The following is a 24,019-nucleotide window of genomic DNA, read 5'->3' as shown; positions in this document are numbered from 1 at the left end:
CAATTGCACTCATCTCACATGCTAGCAAAGTAACGCTCAAAATTCTCCAAGCCAGGCTTCAACCGTATGTGAACCATAAACTTCCAGATGTTCAAGGTGGATTTAGAAAAGGCAGAGGAGCCAGAGATCAAACTGCCAACATCCACTGGATGATCGAAAAAGCTAGAGAATTCTAGAAAAACATCTACTTCTGCTTTATTGACTACACCAAAGCCTTTGTCTGTATGGATTACAACAAACTGTGGAAAATTCTGAAAGAGATGAGAATTCCAGACCACCTGACCCACCTCCTGAGAAATCTGTATGCGGGTCAAGCAGCAACTGTTAAAACTGATCATGGACAACAGACTGACTCCAAATTGGGAAAGAAGTACATCAGGGCTGTATATTGTCACCTTGCTTATTTAACTTATATGCAGAGTACATCAAGCGAAATGCCGGACTGGATGAAGCACAAGCTGGAATCAAGATTGCTGGGAGAAACATCAAGAACCTCAGATATGCAGATGACACCACCCATACGGCAGAAAGCAAAGAGGAACTAAAGAGCCTCTTATTGAAAGTGAAAGGGGAGAGTGAAAAAAGTTGGCTTAAAGCTCAACATTCAGAAAACAAAGATCATAATATCGGGGCCCATCACTTCATGGCAAATAGATGGGCAAACAATGGAAACACTGAGAGACTATTTTTTTGGGCTCCAAAATCACTGCAGATGGTGACTGCAGCCATGAAATTAAAGGATGCTTGCTCCTTTGAAGAAAAGTCATGAGCAACCTAGACAGCATATTAAAAAGCAGAGACATGACTTTGGCAACAAAGGTCCATCTAATTAAGGCTATGGTTTTTCCAGTAGTCATGTATGGATGTGAGAGTTGGACTATAAAGAAAGCTGAGCGCCAAAGAATTGATGCTTTTGAACTATGGTGTTAGAGAAGACTCTTGAGAGTCCCTTGGACTGCAAGAAGATCCAACCCATCAGTCCTAAAGGAAATCAGTCTTGAATATTCATTGGTAGGACTGATGCTGAAGCTGAAATTCTAATACTTTGGCCACCCGAAGCGAAAAACTGACTCACTGAGAAAGACCCTGATGCTGGGAAAGATTGAAGGGAGGAGGAGAAGGGATGACAGAGGATGAGATGGTTAGATGGCATCACCAACTCAATGGACATGAGTTTGAGCAAGCTCTGGGAGTTGGTGATGGACAGGGAGGCCTGGTGTACTGCAGTTCTTGGGGTCAGAGAGTCGGACACGACCGAGCGACTGAACTGAGGTGGGATTGTGGTCCCTTCCTGGTATTTCTTTTGGCCTGAGGTGACCCAGACCTTAGGTTTACAGGCTGTGTCATCAATGGTGACTGCCAAGAGGGTTTATGCCAAAGGGGACCTTCCCAGACTGGTCCCCCATCCCAGTGGTGAACCCCTGCCAAGCCGTGCCTCCACAGGAGACCCTACAACACCAGCAGGTATTTTGGTTCACTCTCCTGCTCTTTTCCTCCGAGTCTTGGTTCAGGCAAGGTTTTGTTGAGCCCTCCAAGACTGGAATCTCTGTTTCCCCCAGTCCTGTGAAAGTCTTGTAATCAAATCCTTTGGTCTTCAAGGGCAGATTCTCAGGGGGTTCCCAGGCCCTTTGTTGGATCCCCAGGCTGGGAAACCTGATATGGGGTTCAGAACTTTCACGACAGTGGGAGAATTTCTTTGGTATTATCGTTCTCCAGTTTGTTGCCTACCTGATGAGTATGGGACTTGATTTTATCATAATTGTTCCCCTCCTACCATCTTGCTGTGGCTTCTTCTTTGTCTCTGGACACGGGGTATCCTTTTTTTGGTAGGTTCCAGCACTCCAGAACTCTTGCCTGGAGAATCCCAGGGATGGAGGAGCCTGGTGAGCTGCAGTCCATGGGGTCGCAAAAAGTCAGACAGGACTGAGCGACTTCACTTTCACTTTTCACTTTCACGCATTGGAGAAGGAAATGGCAACCCACTCCAGTGTTCTTGCCTGGAGAATCCCAGGGACGGGGGAGCCTGGTGGGCTGCTGTCTCTGGGGTCACACAGAGTCGGACACGACTGAAGCGACTTGGCAGCAGCAGCAGCATCCTTCTGGGCTTCCCTGCTGCCTCAGCTGGTAAAGAATCTGCCTGCAATGTGGGAGACCTGGGTTCGATCCCTGGGTTGGGAAGATCCCCTGGAAAAGGGAAAGGCTACCCACTCCAGTATTCTGGCCAGGAGAATTCCATGGACTATAGTCCATGGGGTGGCAAAGAGTCGGACACGACTGAATGGCTTTCACTTCACTTCACTTTAGCATCCGCCTGTCGTTGGTTGTTCAACAGCTAGTTGTGATTTTGGTTCACAGTTAAGGATTCTTGCTTACATATATAGTGTTTGGTTTTCTTTTTCTATCATTTGCTCTTACATGTTTTCTATCATCATAGAAATTATATATGATAACTTTATGTTTTTTGTTATGTGATAATAGTTAAGTGTCTCTAAAGAAACTTGATTGGATTGTTAGCTTTCTTTCCTTTCCCTCCCTTCCTGGCTTTTAAAAAAATGGTAGATAATCTTTATTGAGTTCCTGCTCTCAGCATTTAATGTGTGTATGCTGAGTTGTGTAGTTGTGTCCAACTCTTTGAGACACTTTGGACTTCCCCTCTGTCCATGGGTTTCTCCAGGTAAGAATACTGAAGTAGGCTGCCATGCCCTCCTCCAGGGGGTCTTCCTGGCCCAGAGATCGAACCCATGTCTCATGTGTCTCCTGCATTGCAGGTGGATTCTTGACCAGCATTTAATACTGCAGCTCAACTTATTATGACAGGAGGCTTTCTAATGGAGCCAAACTTGAGGGACCCCTTTTGGAAGCAGACTTGAAAGCATCTTGGTAGCCACACTAATGTTCTTTCACAGCTTTCTCGCTGTTCTCCACTGATGGGTACTCCCAGTTATCAGTGGTCTATCAAAGAGAAGATTGTTTGAGCAGTTTCCAGAGACGTTATATTCCTTGGGGAAGAATCTTTGTGCTGCTGTCAAAAGATGTATTTGTCCCCTGCTTTTTAGCAACTGTTATTCTTTGAACCTGTCCTTTATTATGAGGTAATACTGAATAATACACCCATTTAAAGCATACATTTCAATGGTTTTGATATGTTCACATAATTGTGCAACCATCACCACAGGTTTAGGACAGTTTCATGGCCCCGCCTGTGCCCCGCTCCCCGAAGATATCCCATACCTATTGGTGGTTGCATCCTTTCCCCCAGCCCTAGGCAACCCCTGATCTAATTTCTGTCTGTTGTTATGCCTATATGGAACACTTCACATGGATGGAGTCGTAAGATATGTGCTCTTTGTGACTAAATGATTTCTTTCACATTGTGTTTTAAGGTTTACTTGTTTTGTAGCATCTCATTGGCTTTTGAACTTCACATTTAGCAAGTCTGATTTTTGGTGGTATTTTATATTGAACTTTTCGGAGAAAGCAATGGCACCCCACTCCAGTACTCTTGCTTGGAAAATCCCACGGATGGAGAAGCCTGGTAGGCTGCAGTCCGTGGGGTCTCTAAGAGTCGGACACGACTGAGCGACTTCACTTTCATGCATTGGAGAAGGAAATGGCAACCCACTCGAGTGTTCTTGCCTGGAGAATCCCAGGGATGGGGGAGCCTGGTGGGCTGCCGTCTATAGGCTCGCACAGAGTCGGACACGACTGAAGCGACTTAACAGCAGCATATTGAACTTTTAGCTTGCAGGAATATTAATTTCTACAGGTATTAATTGAACAAAATGAAATTGATAGAATATTGGCTTTAGAAGTCACTTTTAAAGATTATAAGTAATTATAACTATTGTCAAAATTTCAGAATTTTAACTAGGTAAAACATTTCAGTATTCAGAATTTTTACTTAGTAAAACATTTCAGTGTTCTATTTTGCTCATCAATACTTAATATAAAAATTTTGTTTTAAAGTGCCAAAAAATGGTTGGTGTAAAATATATACTCATGAGAGTCCCTTGGACTGCAAGGAGGTCCAACCAGTCCATTCTAAAGGAGATCAGTCCTGGGTGTTCATTGGAAGGACTAATGTTGAAAGTGAAACTCCAATACTTTGGCCACCTGATACGAAGAGCTGACTCATTTGAAAAGACCCTGAGGCTGGGCAAGATTGAGGGCAGGAGGAGAAGGGGACGACAGATGATGAGATGGTTGGATGGCATCACTGACTCAATGGACATGGGTTTGGGTGGACTCCGGGAGTTGGTGATGGTCAGGGAGGCCTGGCGTGCTGCAGTTCATGGGGTTGCAAAGAGTCGGACACGACTGAGCGACTGAACTGAACTGAAAAATATGTAATCTGTAATACCAAATTTGTGAAGCTATAAAAGTCTTCAATACCTTAACTAAGTTATATCTAAACAAAATTTTACAGATATAGATTCCCCATTGCCAATTTTAATTTTAAAATTAAAGCTGTGTATTGGTAACTTTTGTTCTATTACAAATTAGTGAAACTTAGTGATTAAATCAAGAAGCATTTGTTTTCCCGGTTTCCATAGATGAGGAATTTGGTATTGGCTTAGCTGGGCAGTTCTGGCTCAAGGCTTGTGAGGTTGTAATCAAGATGTCAGTTGGAGTGTATCTTCTAAAGGCCCGACCTCAGCTGGAGGACCCCTTCCAAGTTTATTGGCTCATGTGGCTCTTGGTTGGAGGCTTCACTTCTTAGCCAAGTGGACTCTCTGTAGGCTCTTTGGGCATCTTCAAGATGTTGCTGCTGGCTCCATCCAGGGAACAGTGATAAAGACAGAAGGCAAAAAGGGTCTTTTATGACCTAGTTTCATAAATTACATACCACTACTCTGCCATGGCTGTTGGTCACACAGGCCAATTCTGGTCTAATGTGGGAGGGGACTACAAAGGGTTTGAATAGGCGATGGGGGTCAAGGGAACATCTTGGCTGGCTACTGTGAGTTGGAAAGTCATCTGACTCCCCAGACTGACAGTCCCAACATAATATGACGTCAATCATCAGGTAAGGTTTAGGTCAACTCTGGTCTTATATGTATTTTTAATATTTGCATGTGTGAACTTAAAGAATATGGCACAGACCATATGAAAATACAGTTTTTGGGTGTGTGCCATGTGGAACTTCATCAACTGGGGATGGAACTCATGTTCCCTTCATTGACAGCTTGAAGTCTTAAGCACTGGACCACCAGGGAAGACCTGACAATACGTTTTATATCTGTGTGTGGATGACAGATTTGAGTCCTGGTGGAATAATCATAGTTCACACAAACATAATGGGGTTGGGCAGCCATTGAGGATCTGGGCTCTGACATGTCCCTGTATCACTAAGAACTGAATCTTTCTGAACTGTATCAAATCCAGGGGAACACCTGCTACCCTCAACCTCGTTTTCTCAGATTCCCACTTGCACCTTTGTAAACATTGCGGAACTCAACCAATCCTTGTTTAATGAAAAACAAAACAAAACCCTTAATTTTTTGCCAGCTCCAATCATAATTCTTGGCAAACAACTTCTGTAACTGTGACTTTACTTTTCTTTTTTGCCTTTATATGCTTCCTTCTATTTTGTAGTCTAGTGGCACACAATTGAAGTACTTGAATCTACGTCTCCTGGATGCAGTCCTAACAAACCCCAAATATTAATAAATCTTTCCTTATTTCAGGTCTTTGTTTCTGAGATTTTGGTTTACAATGTGTGTATGTGTGTGTATGAAAGTGAAAGTCACTCAGTCGTGTCCGACTCTTTGCCACCCCATGGAGTATATAGTTGATGGAATTCTCCAGGCCAGAATACTGGAGTGGGTAGCCTTTCCCTTCTCCAGGGGATCTGCCCGACCCAGGAATCGAACTGGGGTCTCCTGCATTGCAGGCAGATTCTTTACCAACTGAGCTATGTTTTAAAAGTTTGTGCATTTACGATACTGGATGCTTGGGGCTGGTGCAGTGGGACGACCCAGAGGGATGGAATGGGGAGGGAGGAGGGAGGAGGGTTCAGGATGGGGAACACATGTATACCTGTGGCGGATTCATTTTGATATTTGGCAAAACGAATACAATTATGTAAAGTTTAAAAATAAAATAAAATTAAATAATAAATAAATAAATAAATCCACCAAAAAAAAAATAAAAAATAAAAGTTTGTGCATTTAAGGCAAAAATTCAACTTTTGAAAAAAAATTAGAAATTGTACACTAGCCATCACTAGTCAGTCTTATAAATTGAATCCTGAAGGAGAATTGTAATTAGTAGAGTAACATCTTCACATACTTGAGGAAAGACTGCATCATTATATTGAAGGAAAAAAACCCTTGTTGCCTAGTTTGGTAGTCACTCTTGCCTAGAGAATCCCATGGAGGGAGGAGCCTGGTAGGCTACAGTCCATGGGGTCACAAAGAGTCGGACACGACTGAGTGGCTTCTCTTTCACTTTTACAAGCACTCAACATTGTAAACAGTCTAAACTGTGATGTGCTGTAACTCTTAAAATGTCAAGACTGGACTTCCTTTGTGGTCCAGTGGTTGAGAATCTGCCTGCCAATGGAGGGGACATGGGTTTGATCCCCGGTGTGGGAAGATCCCACATGCTGAGGGACGACTAAGTCCATGCACTACAACTACTGAGCCTGTGCTCAGGAGCCTGTGCTCTGCAACAAGAGAAGCCACCGCCGTGAGAAACCTGAGCGCGGCCGCGAGAGACAGCCTGTGCAGCAAGGAACACACAGCACAACTGAAAATGATGAATTATCTCACTAATTTCCATCCTCAGTACATATTACAGGGATGATGTTCTGGTTGTGGTGGGTTAAATAAAATATGTGAGCAGTAATTTCACCAATTTCTTTTCACCTTAATGCACTTCATGTACATGGCTGAAATATCAGAGAGGAAACGCTTCCACAACCAGAAGAGGCAAAAAATGCTTTCCAAGAGTTCACTGAATCCTGAAGCACGGAATTATGCTACAGGAATGAACAAACTTATTTCTCATTGGCAGAAACGTATTGATTGTAGCGGTTCCTATTTTGATGAATAAAGATGTGTTTGAACCTGTCAACTAAAAAAGATGCCCAATGTGAGAGTTGCGAGTTAAGTTTTATTTGGGGCAAAACGAGGACTGCAGCCCGGGAGACAGCGTGTCAGGTAGCATGCCAGGATCTGCCAGCAGAGGTCACGCACGACGGCAAGGCTGATGCCCTTGTTGGCTCCGGTGACCAGTGCCATGGGGGTACAGGACATAGACATGGCAGGGCGCACGGGACCCTTTCCAGTTAGTAGAGCTTACCAGGCTGGGGGCCACCCGTAGTGGGGCAGAGTGGGATGTGGAGGCCCATCACAGGCAGAAAAGCCAAGGACTGTGTTCCCGGGTCCAGTGTTGTGACTTGAGAAGGAGAACCCGCCCCTTTCCCTCCCTCCGAGGAGGGGCCAGATGTTCCAGAAGGTTCCTAATGACCACTCCTGACTGCACCCCTTCCTGGTGCAGCATCCTGAGCCAAACCAGGACACAGCCCTCTCTTGATTCCCCTCTGAGATACACTGTGGTTTGCAGGGTGGAGTGGTGAACGTCCTCCAAACAAAATTGCTTGGTGAATGGTCATTAGGGGACTAGGGATTCCTGGCAGAGGAATAAAAATCATTAGAGTTGCTGCATGCACGCACATGTAGGTCTCCAAAAAGAGGAAGGAGTAGTTACTATCTTTTGCTGGGTCCATCAAACCCGCAGAATTGGAATGGTTGCTTCTTCCTAAGATGCAATGAAATTACTTAGTGTAACTGCTTTGAATTGCGGTGTTGGAGAAGACTCTTGAGAGTCCCTTGGATAACAAGGAGGTTAAATCCTTTTAGGTCCATCCGAAAGAAAATCAACCTTGAATATTCATTGGAGGGACTGATGCGGAAGCTGTAGCTCCAATACTTTGGTCACCTGATGCAAAGAGCTGACTCATTGGAACAGACTCTGATGCTGGGGAAGACTGAAGGCAAGAGGAGAAGGGGGCGACAGAAGATGAAATGTTGGATGGCATCACCGACTCAATGGACATGAGTCCGAGCAAGCTCCAGGAAGTGGTGGAGGACAGGAAGCCTGGTGTGCTGCAGTCCATGGGGTCGCAAAGAGTTGGACATGACTGAGTGACTGAGCAACAATACAACTACTTCTAAGGACACAGCTCTGCCTGCTCTCTTGATAGAAACTCAGCTTTTGACAATAGGTCCTGTGATTAGACTTTCTGTGTGGGCAGCTATCTGACTCTGGAATTCAGTGTGTCCCATATTGAAGGGTTGTTTATGAACCTCTAACTGTGCAGGGTCATAATTGGAATGTTGCATTTAAAAGTTACATATCCCTAGGTTTGTTGAAAGTGCATACATTTTTTTTTTGCCTTTTTTTTTTAAACTTTACAATATTGTATTGGTTTTGCCATATATCAACATGAATCCGCCACAGGTATACACGTGTTCCCCATCCTGAACCCTCCTCCCTTCTCCCTCCCTGTACCATCCCTCTGGGTCGTCCCAGTGCACCAGCCCCAAGCATCCAGTATCGTGCGTCGAACCTGGACTGGCGAATCGTTTCATATATGATATTACACATGTTTCAGTGCTATTCTCCCAAATCATCCTATATATCCCAAAAGTGCATACATTTTGATTTGTCTTAGGTCACAGTTAACAACTGGTTTATCACGTGGGCTTTATTTTTCTGGAACTAAGGGTGCATGATCATTGTGATTCCACTGTCCATTTCCAAACTAGCAGGTGTGATGCTGACTGTTGGTCTAGACATTGATGATCCTCTGCTGTCATATGGTGTGGGGTGTGGGGGAGGAAAATAACAGACTAGTTGAAGGCCTACAGTTGTGAAGTCAACCTGACTCTTCAGGAAGGGCCCTGTCTTTGCCTTCAGGGGCTGTCCCTTTTTACTTCCCCAGGGCTGACAATGAGAGGTGGACAGTGTCAGGTAACCATGACAGAAGGGGCATCTGTGCAACACGGAGCTTCTGTGAAGAGGCGATGTGGCAGACTGTCTTTGGGGCCTTGGGGACCCAGACGTAGTTCTGGGCAGCAGGAAGCTTCTCATCAAGGCCCTGGGTGCAGCTGCGCCCCTCTTACAGGGACTCATGACATAGGACACTTGGCACCTCCAATGTATTTTCAGCACTATCACCGATATCTGGACAATTTACAGCAATCCTATGACTGTTCTCTTCATTCTACAATTTAGGGGATAGAGTAGATGCGGGATTTTGCTCAAGGTTGCACAGGAAAGGGCAGAGCCAGGCTGTTTCAGTTCAAAGATTTTAAACAGAAAACTTAAAGCATAGTAAGGTGGTCACCCAGGTGTCCTCCCATCTAGGTTCAACTGTTATGAATATGTTACTCTAGTTATGTGTTCCACTTCTGTGTGTATTTTGCAGAACCATGCTAATGTTGCAGACCTCCTGACACCTCATCCCACAAAAATGACACATTCACCCTGAAGAGATTTGACAGTGGTCTCTCATACCCACTCATACCCACCCATTCTCAATTTTCCCCATTGTCTCAGATTCTTGTAGGATGTTATCTTTCATACCAGCACCCCCTCACATTTCACATTTACATTGCTTTTTTTCCCAATGAGTTTGGTGTTTACAGGCACCAGAGCAGATGTTTTCCCTGATGGTGTGGTCCATGTTATACTAGAGGCTGGTCAGCTAAAGCTGGCAGACCCAATATGGCCATGCTTGTTGGCTTATATATTGTCTCTGGCTACTTTCTTGGTAAAAGAGAACCGGTGAACAGTTCTCACAGAGACCACTTGAACCTGAAAACTAAAAGTATTTCCCATCTGGCCCTATTGATGATAATTCTTTCCCCAAGTAGTACTCTCACTTTCCTTGACCTACATTTTGGTCTATTAGACTTCTGAGCTGGTTCTGCATATAATCAGTTGGAACAAACAGACATTTATAAAGAACCATGTATTCATCTATTGATGTTTATTCATTATTTGTCATCCATTCTTCTTTTATTCCCTGGGATCACATAAGAAATCACAAAAGATCTCACAGAATAGTAGCCATTTCAAAGTGGCTTTGAAATTTACATAGAGGTAGGCATGTTTGGTTTTTTTCACGGGGAGATATTTTGAACACTGTATTTTCTTAGTCTAATCAGGACAGGTAACCAAGTGGGGCCTATGGGTAGAACTCAGGCATGCATTGCCATTTTGCAACTTTTTTCTCATGGACAAACTGTCCATGAGGCCCCTCGGCATCCGAGGGCAGAAGGGCCAAGTATACGGGGTCTCTATTCCTTCTTCTAGGCTTTGGGGGCTTTGGATCCCCCCATGTCGGTTCTCACCCACCCTGGGCAGCAGGCATTCAGAAGGATCTTGTCTCCTCGTCTCTGCTCACTCAGTTTCCTGGCTTGGATTCTGGACAGGGCCGTGATGCCGATTTTCGCCACTCCATATATATTATTATCTGGCCAGCCCTCCTTCCTGTGCACCCCGTTCTTTGTGTCTTCCACAAACTTGTTCATGAGCCCCACCAGCTCCTCCTCTGTGATGGTCTCACTTCTCAATTTCTGCTGCAGTTCAGGGCTGCAGCTTTCAAGAGCTTTGAAGGCCCATCCGCTAGACATGTTCACCACTCTGCCTAAAATGCAACACAAACCATTACTTGGGAAGGTATGTATGAGAATAATGAACACCCAATTTGCTGAGATGTTGGACTCGATTACCACTGGAGAGCCAGGTACCAGTTTCCTACAAGATGAATTTAGACTGCATTTGTGAGTGAAGCATCCACCTGCAATGTGGGAGACCTGGATTTGATCCCTGGGTTGGGAAGATCCCCTGGAGAAGGGAACGGCCACCCACTCTAGTATTCTGGTCTGGAGAATTTCATGGACTGTATAGTCCATGGGGTTGCAAAGAGTCGGACACAGCTGAGTGACTTTCACTTCACTTCACTATGAGTGAAGGGCATTAGACAGTCTTGTAACCTGCCCTAACCATGATCCTAGGGTAACTAAAGAGAAAGACATGGTATAATGGGGAGGGCAGTCCCCAGATTTCCATAAGAAAATGAAAATGGTATATCGAGGAAAGAGCTCCATAGGTTGGAGGACACCTTGCTGCACTCAGGAGCAGACAGCATCTTTTTCTCAAAGGCCTCCTCTGGAACCAGCTGAGGACCTTAGGTCACTTGGGCAGGGCTCTATGCCAGGCCTCTGTTGACCAGCAAAGGGCTGATGGGTTTGTGGATGGCAGTTCCAAGTTGACCAGAGAGCATCAGGTTGAAGGACAGTGAAATTAACTCAGTTCACAGGGCTGAACTGATGCTTGTTTCTTTGGGTTCGGGTTTATATCAGCTCGGGAGTGGTGAATCAAGTCCTGGCTGTATGATGACAGAGGCAGGCAGCAGACACTAGACTATTTAAGGGACGGTCACATGAGCATAATACTCTGGGAGTCAAATGGGAAGTTAGGAGGAATTAAAGTACAACTACTTAAGGCTCATCAGAAGAACCATTTCCAAAATTGGAAGGCAATTGGAACCACTGAGTGTTTTTCAGGTGTGCTTATTTGAAGTCCTACCTGGCCCCATGAAAGTGAAAGCCGCTCAGTTGTGTCTGACTCTTTGCAACCCCATGGACTATACAGTTCATGGAATTCTCCAGGCCAGAATACTGGAGTGGGTAGCCTTCTCCTTCTCCAGGGGATCTTTCCAGCCTAGGGATCCTACCCAGGTCTCCTGCATTGCAGGCAGATCTTTACCAGCTGAGTCACAAGGGAAGCCCAAGAATACTGGAGTGGGTAGCCTATCCCTTCTCCAGTGGCTCTTCCCAACCCAGGAATCGAACTGGAGCCTGGCCCCATGAGATGAGTGCAAATGGGGGTGCTGCAGGAATGGAGAGATGGGATCCTTGTTCATCCATGCCTCTCCCATTCCTGCTGTATCTGACAGCATGAGAGAAGAAGTCTTTGCCTGGTATGAGTCATATTCTTTGAGCCAAAGGATTGGCACAGAGCAGGTGAGTTGCAGGTAGTAGCCCTGGGAAGGTAGAAAATGTCCTGATGAGGTGGGATGCTGTCTGTGGGCGCGGCTCCATGTACCCAGCAGTAGATCCTTGTGCCCAAGTTGTATAATGGAGCAGAAGACACTGCATGATTTGGACTGATGAGGTATATTCCTCAGGCCAGGGAACACACTTTCATGCTCAGAGTAGAGGTTTGATACAGAACTGGGACAGGAAATGAAACTCTGGTTGTCTCAAACATTGGCTTACAGAAATTTGTGAGCTTATGCCCACAACCAGCATGATGGGAGCCTTGGAAGAAGCCCCCGGATAGATTCCTCTCTCCTCTGGGGAAGAAGGGGTGTGGAGGATGCCAGGGTGACTCTACAATCTTTTCCCTACTTCATTTCAACCTTCGTTTTTCTGGCTATACTGTAGTTCTGGGACCCATCTGCAATTTATGATCTGGAAGTCAGGGGATAACTGGTAAGCAAGAAAGTTAACTATAAACTTTTTTTTTGGTCAGAATTCTGAAAGGCCCGATGAAATGGACTGTGTCTTCACCTATCTGGCCAATTTGGAGGAAGAGCAACTGTAGCTGTTATTGTGTAGTCAGCAGCTTAAACAGTCCACCAGTCTGGGTCTGTGCAACCCGACTTGTGTGAAGGGGGTGGACTAAGGGGAGGCACTTGTTAGGTGAGTATTGCTGAGGGCAGTCAGCATCAGCAGTGACGGAACTTAACATCCCTCTGAAGGATGAGAAAGTATGGGTAAAAGTCGATGACATATGGGGAGTAGGGGGAATGGAACTGAGGATGTTTAAATGGGTTATGCAATAAGAGAAATCAATATTACTCTGAGAGCAGGAGGTGATAGCCTCTTTTAGCTCACTTATCCCAGATGCCTGACAGAGTGAAGCTCCCTGCAGTCAAGGTCACTCCTGCTTTAGGACCTGCCAGAGTCAAGCATGGATGTAAGAGTTGGAGTATAAAGAAAGCTGAATGCCAAAGAATTGATGCTTTTAAACTGTGGTGTTTGAGAAGACGCTTGAGAGTCCCTTGGACTGCAAGGAGATCCAACCAGTCCATCCAAAGGAAATCAGTCCTGAATATTCATTGGAAGGACTGATGCTGAAGCTGCAACTCCAATACTTTGGCCACCTGATGCAGAGAACTGACTCACTGGAAAAGCCCCTGATGCTGGGAAGGACTGAAGGCGGGAGGAGAAGGGGATAACAGAGGATGAGATGATTGGATGGCTTCACTGACTCAATGGACATGAGTTTGAGTAAACTCTGGGAGTTGGTGATGGACAGGGAGGCCTGGCGTGCTGAAATCCATGGGGTCACAAAGAGTTGGACACAACTGAGCAAGTGGATTGACCTGAAAGTCAAGCAGAAGCCCTGGGATGTATGTGGGATATTTTTATCCCACAGACGTGGGATGGATTGAACCAATCGTTAATCACTGAGTGTTTCTCTAGCCAGGTGCCAGCATCTCGTGAGTCTTAGTCTTCAGGTCACATGTGCTACCTACTGTCCTGTGATGGGGGTTATCACTGGCCTTGCTGGTAATAGTCAACTCTCACATGTAAAGCAGCCGTAGGAAGATACTGATAGGGATGACCAAGTGTGATGGGAGATGGAGGTCAAGTCTCTGCAGGGTGTAATACTAACGGAAAAGAACTAGTTGATGAACTCGGCACAGCTAACCATGAGCCAGTTTCCATGATGTAAATGAGTGAAACACGGAGGTCATTAGGCTGAGCTGGCTCTAATTCCTTGGTGGCCTCTGTAAGCAAAACAAAACGGAAGCCTGAAAATGCCTCAAGGTGACAAAATGGGAACCTAAGGACTGATAGTCACAAAGAGCCACCTGGGCCAGAAGCTGAAGACAGTGCACAGTTTCCTTACTTTGCTTCAGCCTTCTCTCCACGATAGTCTGTTCCTGAGTGCCTGTCAGCCGGGCCACGCTCAGTAATTCTGGTTTGGTGATTTCCCATTCAAAGAGTTCTTTGTCTCAAACTGAAATAATTTTTTTTTTTGGCCTCTTTTTCTCTCTTAACAATACTAAATAGACTGCACAAACAGTTTTATGCTAAATAAAAATCTGAGCACTGAAGAATTGATGCTTTTGAACTGTGGTGTTGGAGAAGACTCTAGAGAGTCCCTTGTACGGCAAGGAGATCCATCCAGTCCATCCTAAAGGAGATCAGTCCTGAGTGTTCACTGGAAGGACTGATGCCGAAGCTGAAACTCCAATACTTTGGCCACCTGATGCGAAGAGCTGATTCATTTGGAAAGACCCTGATACTGGGAAAGATTGAGGGCAGGAGGTGAAGGGGACGACAGAGGGTGAGATGGTTGGCTGGCATCTCCGACTCAATGAACATGGGTTTGGGTAAACTCTGGGAGGTGGTGATGGACAGGGAGGCCTGGCGAGCTGTGGTCCATGGGGTCTCAAAGAGTCAGACACGACTGAGCGACTGAACTGAACTGAAGGTACAAGTAGCAGTTGATCAAGGCGAGAATCAAGTTAGTATGAACTTGATTCATTCAAGTTCATCAAGGTGGATGAACCTAGAGCCTACTGTACAGACTGAAGTAAGTCAGAAAGGGAAAGATGAATATTGTGTATTAAGGCAGGTGTATGGAAAGTAGAAAGATGGGACTGATGAGCCTATTTGCAGGGTAGCAGTGGAGATGCAGATGTAGAGAACTCACTTGTGCACACAGTGGGGGAAGGAGAGGATGGGAGGCACTGAGAGAGGATCCCGGAAACACACACATTGCCACATGCAAGATACGGAGCCAGGGGGAATCTGCTGTGTGACTCAGGGAGATCAACCCAGTGCTCTGCAACAACCTAGAGGGGTGGATGGGATGGGAGGTGGGAGAGGTTCAGGAGGGAGGGGACGTAGGTATCCCTGTGGCTGACTCATGTTGATGTATGGCAGAAACCAGCACAATACTGCAAAGCAACCATCTTCCGATAAAAATTGAAAACAAATTAGTATCAGTAGAAACACATGAAAATGGAAGTAGTGGCTTTAGAAGCTGGAATATCTGTTGCTCTCAACTACTCCAACCCCACTCTGGCTGCCCCCGATGAGAGATGTTATTTCTGTACTCTTTCTGTATCTGTTAAATAAAATCTAGGCTAAACTTAGATGCTCGATGATCCTTTTGATGTAAGGGAGTCTTAAGGAAGGTGCAGAGGGTGTTCTCTATAAGTAAGGGGCTAAGCTTGGCCAGAGGAAGCTTCAGCCCTATTCCAGGACATCTGGGAGGTAACAGTGAAGCCTGAACATCCTTGCCTGAGAAGACTGTCCTCAATTACTTGTTTGAGGGTCAGGTTACCTAGTCCATGTTCGTGTGTGAGTATGGTGGCGGCCTTGGCCTAGCTGGTATTAGCTGGACCCCTGGATGGGCTGGAGAGCAGGGCCCGCCATGAGGGCAGTGGGCCATGCCTGCGTGACCACCCCTCACCAAGAACCCTGGACATCAAGGCTGGGTCGAGCCCACTGCTTGGTAATACCCCTTGTGTCTGACACAGGCTGTTTGGGGGAGAAATACGTGGTGCCCCCAGGGTCTGCAGGGAGACGTCAAGTCCCAGCTCCATACTGGGCTTCTTAGACCCTGGGCCATGAGACCTTTAACCACTGCTGAACTGAGTAACTGTCCACCTTTCTAAAACCATGTCCTTTTGAATATAATAGCTGTTTGCCTAGTTCTCGGTCCTTACAGTGAATTATTGAACTTCAGGATAGTCTGGGGACTTCCTGAACCTTAAAGACCGAAGTATGTATACTTGGTTTAGCATCTAGAAACCTGTATTGGTAATACACCATGTCAGTGCCATAGGAAGAAACACTCTGGTGGCCAGAAGCAGAAAAGTCTTCAGGGGTCGAATGAATGTGGTAGTATGAGCACCACAAACCCAAATCAGGTCACTCTGAGAGGGGCACGGGAGAGAGAAGGTCTGGGAGAGACTCCTGAGAGGACACCCCCTGTGATGGGCATGGAGCACGTGAAGGGCCTCTTGGAGGAGACCTTTGAACTAAGATGGGAAAGAGAAGAAAGAGCCAAATGTGCAAAGTGCAGATGGACAGAGAGCACCAACGACTCGGGCAGGGTGTAGAGGGACCAGAGGCCACCGGGCATCCTGCCGAGTGACCACCAGGTGGAAGTCAGTGCAGCTGAGAAGGATGAGACCAGATGCAGGTGGGCTCAGATCTTGCCAGAAACCCTGCAGTTTGGGCTCCATTGGACTCACCTCGGCATTTTATCAGAGGCCAGAGCTCTGTGCACACAGCTTGGGTACCAAGGATGTTTGTTTACATGGTCGCTTCTGCCTGAATTTCAATTGGTGTGGGATCACCAACTTTTAGGATAGAAAAAGAATAGGGCTAATAAACACAAGCCATATGGTAAAAATGCTTACTTGATACAGTATTTTTTCCGTGAACTCTGTTTTCCTCTAGTAATGTTTGGTGTTAGTGAACGGTATTGCACCAATGGGTGTTTTGTGGTTGATACTGCTTTATACTTACATAAGATGGCATCATCAGGGGAGGCTGAGTGAAAGAAGCCCATATGACCTCCTGTGTACCACTCTGCAATTTTAAATTGGTTTCAGAAGTTAAAAATTCACCCAACTCATCCAAAGTTCAGTGAAATCAATACTGTGAAAATCTGGGCGCTGTCCTTTACCCTGGTCAAAGCTATTTCAAGGCCTTCTTGCTGGAAAAGCTTGTAATGGCGGAGGACCTGCTCTCCCTGTGACCTCCGGCCTGTGCTCCCTCCCTAGGGAGAGGGTTCTAGATCCCACAGCGGAGGTTCAGGCAGCAGCCCCGCCCCGCCCGGTCAGGCTCCCCCCACAGTGGCTGTAACCCCCCAGCTCCCATTCACTTACTCTGGAAGGCGATGGCCTCGTTGTTGACCAGTGCGTCGAGGCTCCCGTACTCCTTGCGCAGGAAGTCTCGCAGTGCCCGGATGCTCTGCAGGTCAGTGATGTCCAGCTGGTGGAAAAGGGGGCTCGGGCCCTTGGTCTGCAGCTGCTGTGTGGCTGCCCGACCCCGCGCCTCGTCCCGTGCCATGAGCACCAATTTCCCCGGGAACCGCCGACACAGGTCACGCACTATGGCAAAACCAAGGCACTTGTTGGCCCCGGTGACCAGCGCCACTCGGGTGGAGGATGACATGGCCTGTGGGCAGGGCCCTTTGGAGTAGAGCTGACAAGGCTGGAGACCGATGGGGTGGCGCAGCGTGGGACGTGGAGACCCGCCACATTCCAGAAGGCAAAGAACTGTGTCCTGGGATCCAGTGCAGTGATTGCTTGAGAAGGAGGAGGCCCTGCCATCTACCGGCTTAAGGAGGGATCAAATGTTCCAACACCACTCCTGGCTCCACCTCTTTCCTCATGCTGTACCCTGAGCCAAAAGAGAGGACACAGCCCTCTTTTTCTTTAAACTTCTTATTTTATATTGGACGACAGGGCTTCCCTGGTGGCTGGGACAGTCAAGAATCTGCCTGCAATGGGGGGAGACCCAGGTTTGATCCCTGGGTTGGGAGGAGCCCCTGGAGAAATAAATGGCAGCTGACTCTAGTATTCTTGCCTGGGAAATCCCATGGACAGAGGAGCCCAGTGGGCCACAGTGCATGGAAGTGCAGAGGGCTGTGCATGGAACCGCAAAGACCTAGACAGGACTGGGCGACTAGCACTTTCACAGCTGATTGACAACGTTCTGAGTTCTCACCACAGTTTCAGCTGGACAGCACAGGGCCTCAGCCACACATATACACGTATTGGTTCTCCACAGTCTCCCCTCCTTCCCAGGCTGCCACGTAACACTGAGCAGGTGTCCCTGTGTTAGGGAGTAGTATCCTGTTGGATTTTGGTTCAAGGTCATCCAGGAAGGGGGCCGAACCAGGACTCTCTGGTTCCAGATGTTTGTCCTGAAAAATTTTAAATAGAAAAGTGGAACTAATACTCGACACCCACAAGTCCACCAAATTAGCTTCCACTATTATGAGTAATGGAGCAGATTCACCATTTAAGAGTTTGCACAAAGGGACATTTATAAAGAATTATTTATTTTTATTATTTGTCATCCATTCCACTTTTCCTCCCCTGGGATCACAGAAGAAGTCAGAAAACTCTTTACAAGATTAGCAGCCCTCTCCTAGTGAGACCTTGATCTGGATATTTTGATTCCTCTTTCTTTTTTCTGCACAGCGATAATTTTGTCAGTGTCTGTTTGGTGAATCGGGGACAGCAATATAAATGGATCCATGGTGTAGCCGTGAATGAGCTCACCATTGCAGAACTTTTTTCTCAGAAATGAACTCTCCGTGAGGCCCCTCGGCATCCGAGGGCAGAAGGGCCAAGTACACGGGGGTCTCTGCTCCTTCTTCTGGGCTTTTGGGGGCTTTGGGTCCTGCCATGTCGGTTCTCACCCACCCTGGGCAGCAGGCATTCAGGAGGATCTTGTCCCCTCCTCTCTGCTCACTCAGTTTCCTGGCGTGGATTCTGGACAGGACTGTGACTCCGATTTTCGACACTCCATATGCGGTATCGGGCCAGCCCTCCTTCCTGTGCACCCCGTTCTTTGTGTCTTCCACAAACTTGTTCATGAGCCCCACCAGCTCCTCCTCCGTGATGGTCTCACTTCGAAACTTCTGCTGCAGTTCAGGGCTGCATTTCTTTAGAGAGTTGACACTGACAAAGCTGGATACATTCACCACTCTGCCTAAAATAGAGCACAAATCAGTACATAGAAAGGCGAGCACGAGAGGATGATACCCAATTGGGGACAGGACTGACCTCTTGAAAGAGGACATTAGGGAAGGAAGGGAATGTATTTTGGGAGGGGGTTCCTCAATGAGTTTTATCTTTTTTATTATTATAAGTAACAACATGTTACTTCTAATGTTTTTTAAAATTAAGCTACATCTAATTATTTTAGAAATTACCAGAATGAACTATTTCACTCAAACTCAATAAAGAAGTCATGACCAGAGGAAGAAGTCTGTGAACCTATTACCCAGCATGACTTGTGAAAAGTATTTTCAAAACTGAACTATTTAGAATCTCTGGAAATGGTCCTGAGTGTGTGCAGCAAATGAAGAAACATTTTTTTCCAGACTATCTCCAATACCTCAGGTGAGAACAGAAAGAATCTATTTCAACCATGACTGCTCCTTCCTTTCCTCCTTTCTGACCGTAGCAATGGAAACTTCACTCTGGGATGGTGCATCTGAGATGCAGGACTCCCTCCCTGCCAAGGGGCTGTGGCATCTTCCCACCATGCGGATGACATCACATTTCTCATCCTATTCCTCAGCTACCTGCTGCAGAGGTTCAGTTCCTGGTAAGTGTACCTAGGAGATTAGGACTTCCTTCTCCAACCCAGTCCTCACTCGTGGGACCAAGGCTCTAACCTTGGGCTGGGCATCTTGAGAATGCCCTGAGACTATCACTGGTCATAGCAAATATCCTTTTTTATCAGCACAAGAGACAACTCTACACATGGACATCACCAAATTTTTGGTCAATACCAAAATCAGAATGATTACATTCTTTGTAACAGTTAGCAAAAACAAGACCTGGAGCTGACTGGGGCTCAGACCATCAGCTCTTCATAGCAAAATTCAGGCTTTCACTAAAGAAAGTGGGGATAAGCATTAGGCAGGTCAGCCACGACTTAAATCCAGTTCCCCATGACTATACAGTGCAGCTAATGAATAGATTCAAGCAATTAGACCTAGTAAACAGAGTGCCTGAAGATCTATGGAGAGAAGTCTCTAACACTATACTGGAGGCAGTGAACAAAACCATCCTAAAGAAAAAGAAATGCAAGAAGGCAAAGTGGTTGTCTGAGGAGGCTTTACAAATAACCGAGGAAAGAAGAGCAGCGAAAAGCAAGGGAGAAAGGGAAAGGTTCACCCAAGTGAATGCAGAGTTCCAGAGAATAGCAAGGAGAGACAAGAAGGCCTTCTTCAGTGAACAATGCAAAGAAATAGAGGAAAACAACAGAAAGGGTAAGACTAGAGATCTCTTCAAGAAAATCAGAAATATCAAAGGAAGATTTCATCCAAAGATGGGTACAATAAAGGACAGAAGTGGTAAAGACTAACAGAAGCTGAAGAAATCAAGAAGAGTTGGAAAGAATATACAGAACTATATGAAAAAGATCTTAAGGACCCGGATAACCACGATGGTGTAGTCTCTCATTCAGAGCCAGACATTCTGGAGTGTGAAGTCAAGTGGGCCCTAGCAAGCACTGCGATCAATAAAGCTAGTGGAGGTGATGAGATTCTGGCAAAACTATTTAAAATCCCGAATATGATGCTATTAAAGTGCCGCACCCAACATGTCAGCACTCTTCGAAAACCCAGCAGTGGCCACAGGACTGGAAAAGGTCAATCCTCATCACAGTTCCCAAGTTGGGGAATACTAAAGAATGTTCAAACCACTGGACAATTATGCTCATCTCCCATTAGCTCAAAATCCTCCAAGTGACACTTTAGCATTATGTGAATTGAGAATTTTCAGATGTTCAAGTTGGGTTTAGAAAAGGAAGACAAATCAGAGATCAAATTGCCAACATTCGCTGAATCATAGAGAAAGCAAGGGAATTCCAGAAGAATATCCACCTCTGCTTCACTGGCTACACTAAAGCCTGGGACTGTGTGGGTCATAACAAACTGCGGAAAGCTCTTAAAGAGACAGGAATACCAGACCTTCTTACCTGTCTCCTGAGAACCCTGTATGCGGGTCAAGAAGCAACAGTTAGAACCCTGTCTGGAACATCTGATTGGTTGAGAAAGGAGTATGACAAGGCTATTGTCACCGTGTTTAACTTTTATGCAGAGCACATCATGTGAAATGCCGGGCTGGACGAGTTAACAAGCTGGAAATCAAGATTGTGGGAGAAATATTAACCTCAGATATGCAGATGGTCTCTAATGGTAGCAAGCGAAGTGGAACTAAAGAGCCTCTTGATGAGGGTGAAGGAGGAGAGTGAAAGAGCTGGCGTAACGCTCGGTATTTAAAAAATGAAGCTCGTGGCATCTGGTCCCATTAGCTCACGGCAAATAGGAGGGCAAAAGGAGGAAGCAGTGGCAGAGCTCCTCTTCCTGGGCTCTAAGACCACTGCGGATGGTGAAGCCAGCCATGAAATCAGATGAGAGCTGCTTGGGAAGAAGCTATGACAAACGCAGACAGGCTGTTAAAAAGCAAAGACATCACTTCGGAGAATCAGGGGACACTTAGGAGCTGACTCCTGCGGTCCTAGTGAACCAAGTCTTTGAAGGGGTAGCACCTTCCAGAAGGCGTGGACAGGGAAACAGGTTAGAAGCTGAGTGTAAACTGTAAACACGTGTGCTCAATGTCTAGGCACTCTCTGAATCCTTCTTAAAGTATCTGCTTGTCTTACTTTGTGTGTTTAATGGGGGGTGGTTCCTCTCCTGGCCCCTTACGTCAGGGTAAACATTACAGTAGTTTAAGCTAGAGGAATGAGTTTGTTTTGTCCAGAACACCGAGCACACGGAAGGGCAGTGCTCAGATTAGAGATCTCTATTAGCCACACTCAGGGCTTGAACTTCATTCACACTTGTAGGATTTTGGGGAGGGGCAGTGAGCCTACCGAGAAAGAAAAGGATTCAAGAAGGGCAAGGGGTCCCTTAGGAGGGTTTACAAGTGTTTAGAGACAACAGCTGAGGGCCTGTTTGTAGAGCTAGGATGGGGCAGATGGCTGGGGAGAAACTCAGCTGGACGAATTTAGGACCTGGTCATGACAATAAGCAGGCAGGCTTACCTCCCACGTATGGGCAGGGTGCCCTCCAGGTTCCTGGTGCTAGGATGACGGGATTAGTTACCAAGATGTTTTGGGGAAAGGACGAGTCTTTGGAGGGAAGGGGTGAACTGGTGGTGGTGCGGGCTCCACTAGCCTGTGTAAGAGGGGGACAGGGGAAAGAAGGTCTGGGAAGGACTCCTGAGGGAACTCCCCCTGTGATGGGCACAGAGCAGCTCAAGGGCCTCTTGGAGGAGGAAACCTCTGAGCTAAGATGGGAAAGAGAAGAAAGAGCAAGATGTGCAAAAAGCAGGTGGACAGACAGCACCAAGGACCTGGGCAGTGTGTGGAGGGACCTCAGGGTGCAGGACACCCGGCTGGGTGGAGACACGGTGGAGGCCAGGGAAGCTGAGCAGGAGCGGCAGGGGACCTGTAGATGAGGCCAGAGCCAGGTGGGCCCAGATCTTGCCAGAAGCACTGCAGTCTGGGCTCCAATCAGACTCACCTTGGGGCTTTATTAGAGGCAGGAGCTCTGTGCACACATCTCTGGTGCCGAAGAAGTTTGTTTTCAGAGTCACCTCTGCTTGAATGTGAAATGGTGTGGTGTCAGCAGCTTTCAAGAGAAAAGCAAAGTGGAGTCAAGAAACAGTTCTCGCGGGGTAACATTCCATAAGAAGGCATCGCTCATGAATTTTGTGTACAACTAGTGAAGGTAAAAATCGGTTGAATTTTGTGCACAATACAATCAGTATTGTACCCGTGTGAATTTCCCAGTTTGATAATGAAGCATAGTTATGTAAGAACGCACCACTGGCACGGCGCTGTTCTAAGGGTGCAGACATGGGGCCTCTGTGTATCAGAAAGGGGCTGTGCATCAACCTGGAAAAGGTGCCCAGGATTCTGAGCCAGAGAAACTAAGTTCTCTCCGGCTAGAGAGCAGCCAATTCCTCGCAATTCCTCTAGCCGCACCCCCTTCCCCCTTCCCTTCTCCTTCTCTAGGGAGTCATTCTGGACCCCACAGGCGGGAGAAGCCCCTCTACAGCGATTCCCCGACAGATTTGGTCCATTCTGGACCGAGATGCTCAGAGCGGGTGACCGCCTCTCCTGGAGCACCCAGCCGCTTCTTACTCTTGAAGGCGATGCCCGCGTTGTTGACCAGCACATCGAGGCCCCCGTACTCCTTGCGCAGGAAGTCACGCAGGGCGCGGATGCTCTGCCGGTCGTCGATGTCCAGCTGGTGGAAAAGGGGGCTCAGGCCCTCGGCCTGAAGCTGCTGCACGGCCGCCCGACCCCGCGCCTCGTCCCGCGCCGTGAGCACCACGTCTCCCTGGAACTGCCGGCACAGGGCACGCACGATGGCGAAGCCGATGCCCTTGTTGGCCCCGGTGACCAGCGCTACGCGGGTGGAGGACGACATGGCCGGTGTGCAGGGCGTCCGGGTGCCTTCAGAAGGGAACCGCGGCTCTTGGCCTCTGAGCTAGATGCAGTGCGCGGAGCGATCACCCGCAGGAATCACCCCGGGGCGCCAGGGCTGAGGCACAGGCGCAGATGCAGGCTCCGCCCCTCGGGGCTGGGCTCCCTCTGACCCCCGGCGGTTCAGGGCACTTAGAGCGGGGCTACCTGCCGAGTTTTCAGAACAGTCCTGCTGAAAAGTGCTGCTGGCGATTTGCAGCCTGGAAGCAGAGCATCATTCTGATTGGTCGTGTTCTCTACGTTTAAACAGCCCCATCCTCATGGTTGGAAGCATCACCAACTCAATGGGCATGAGTTTGAATAAACTCCGGGAGTTGGCAATGGACAGGGAGGCCCGACGTGCTGCAGTCCATGGGGTCGCAAAGAGTCGGACATATTGACTGACTGGACTGAACTGAACTGAACTGAACTGAAAGTCAAGCAGAAGCCCTGGGATGTCTGTGGGATATTTTTTATAAGACGTGGTGATGGATTGAACCAATCGTTAATCACTGAGTGTTTCTCTAGCCAGGTGCCAGCATCTCGTGAGTCTTAGTCTTCAGGTCACATGTGCTACCTACTGTCCTGTGATGGGGGTTATCACTGGCCTTGCTGGTAATAGTCAACTCTCACATGTAAAGCAGCCGTAGGAAGATACTGATAGGGATGACCAAGTGTGATGGGAGATGGAGGTCAAGTCTCTGCAGGGTGTAATACTAACGGAAAAGAACTAGTTGATGAACTCG

At 47.1% G+C, this 24,019-nt stretch overlaps 1 protein-coding gene and 1 pseudogene across 1 annotated transcript; both read right to left on the bottom strand.

Annotated features, from left to right (window-relative positions):
• Positions 1 to 9,983: 9,983 nt before the first annotated feature.
• On the bottom strand, positions 9,984 to 17,774 carry LOC102414687 (annotated as a pseudogene).
• A 325-nt stretch (positions 17,775 to 18,099) lies between these two features.
• LOC102415914 (carbonyl reductase [NADPH] 1) lies at positions 18,100 to 23,268 on the bottom strand. The gene is made up of 3 exons (XM_025293516.3): positions 22,950 to 23,268; positions 22,327 to 22,434; positions 18,100 to 18,776 (listed from the first exon to the last, which is right to left on the bottom strand). The coding sequence occupies exons 1-3, from the start codon at positions 23,236 to 23,238 to the stop codon at positions 18,340 to 18,342; spliced, it is 834 nt and encodes a 277-aa protein (XP_025149301.1). The 5' UTR covers positions 23,239 to 23,268; the 3' UTR covers positions 18,100 to 18,339.
• Between the last annotated feature and the right edge of the window lie 751 nt (positions 23,269 to 24,019).

Source organism: Bubalus bubalis, chromosome 1 (genome assembly GCF_019923935.1).
Source record: "Bubalus bubalis isolate 160015118507 breed Murrah chromosome 1, NDDB_SH_1, whole genome shotgun sequence".
In the NCBI taxonomy this organism is placed as follows: Eukaryota; Metazoa; Chordata; class Mammalia; order Artiodactyla; family Bovidae; genus Bubalus; species Bubalus bubalis.
Note: the sequence above shows the minus strand (reverse complement) of the source record. Positions and strands in the feature narration are given on the sequence as shown.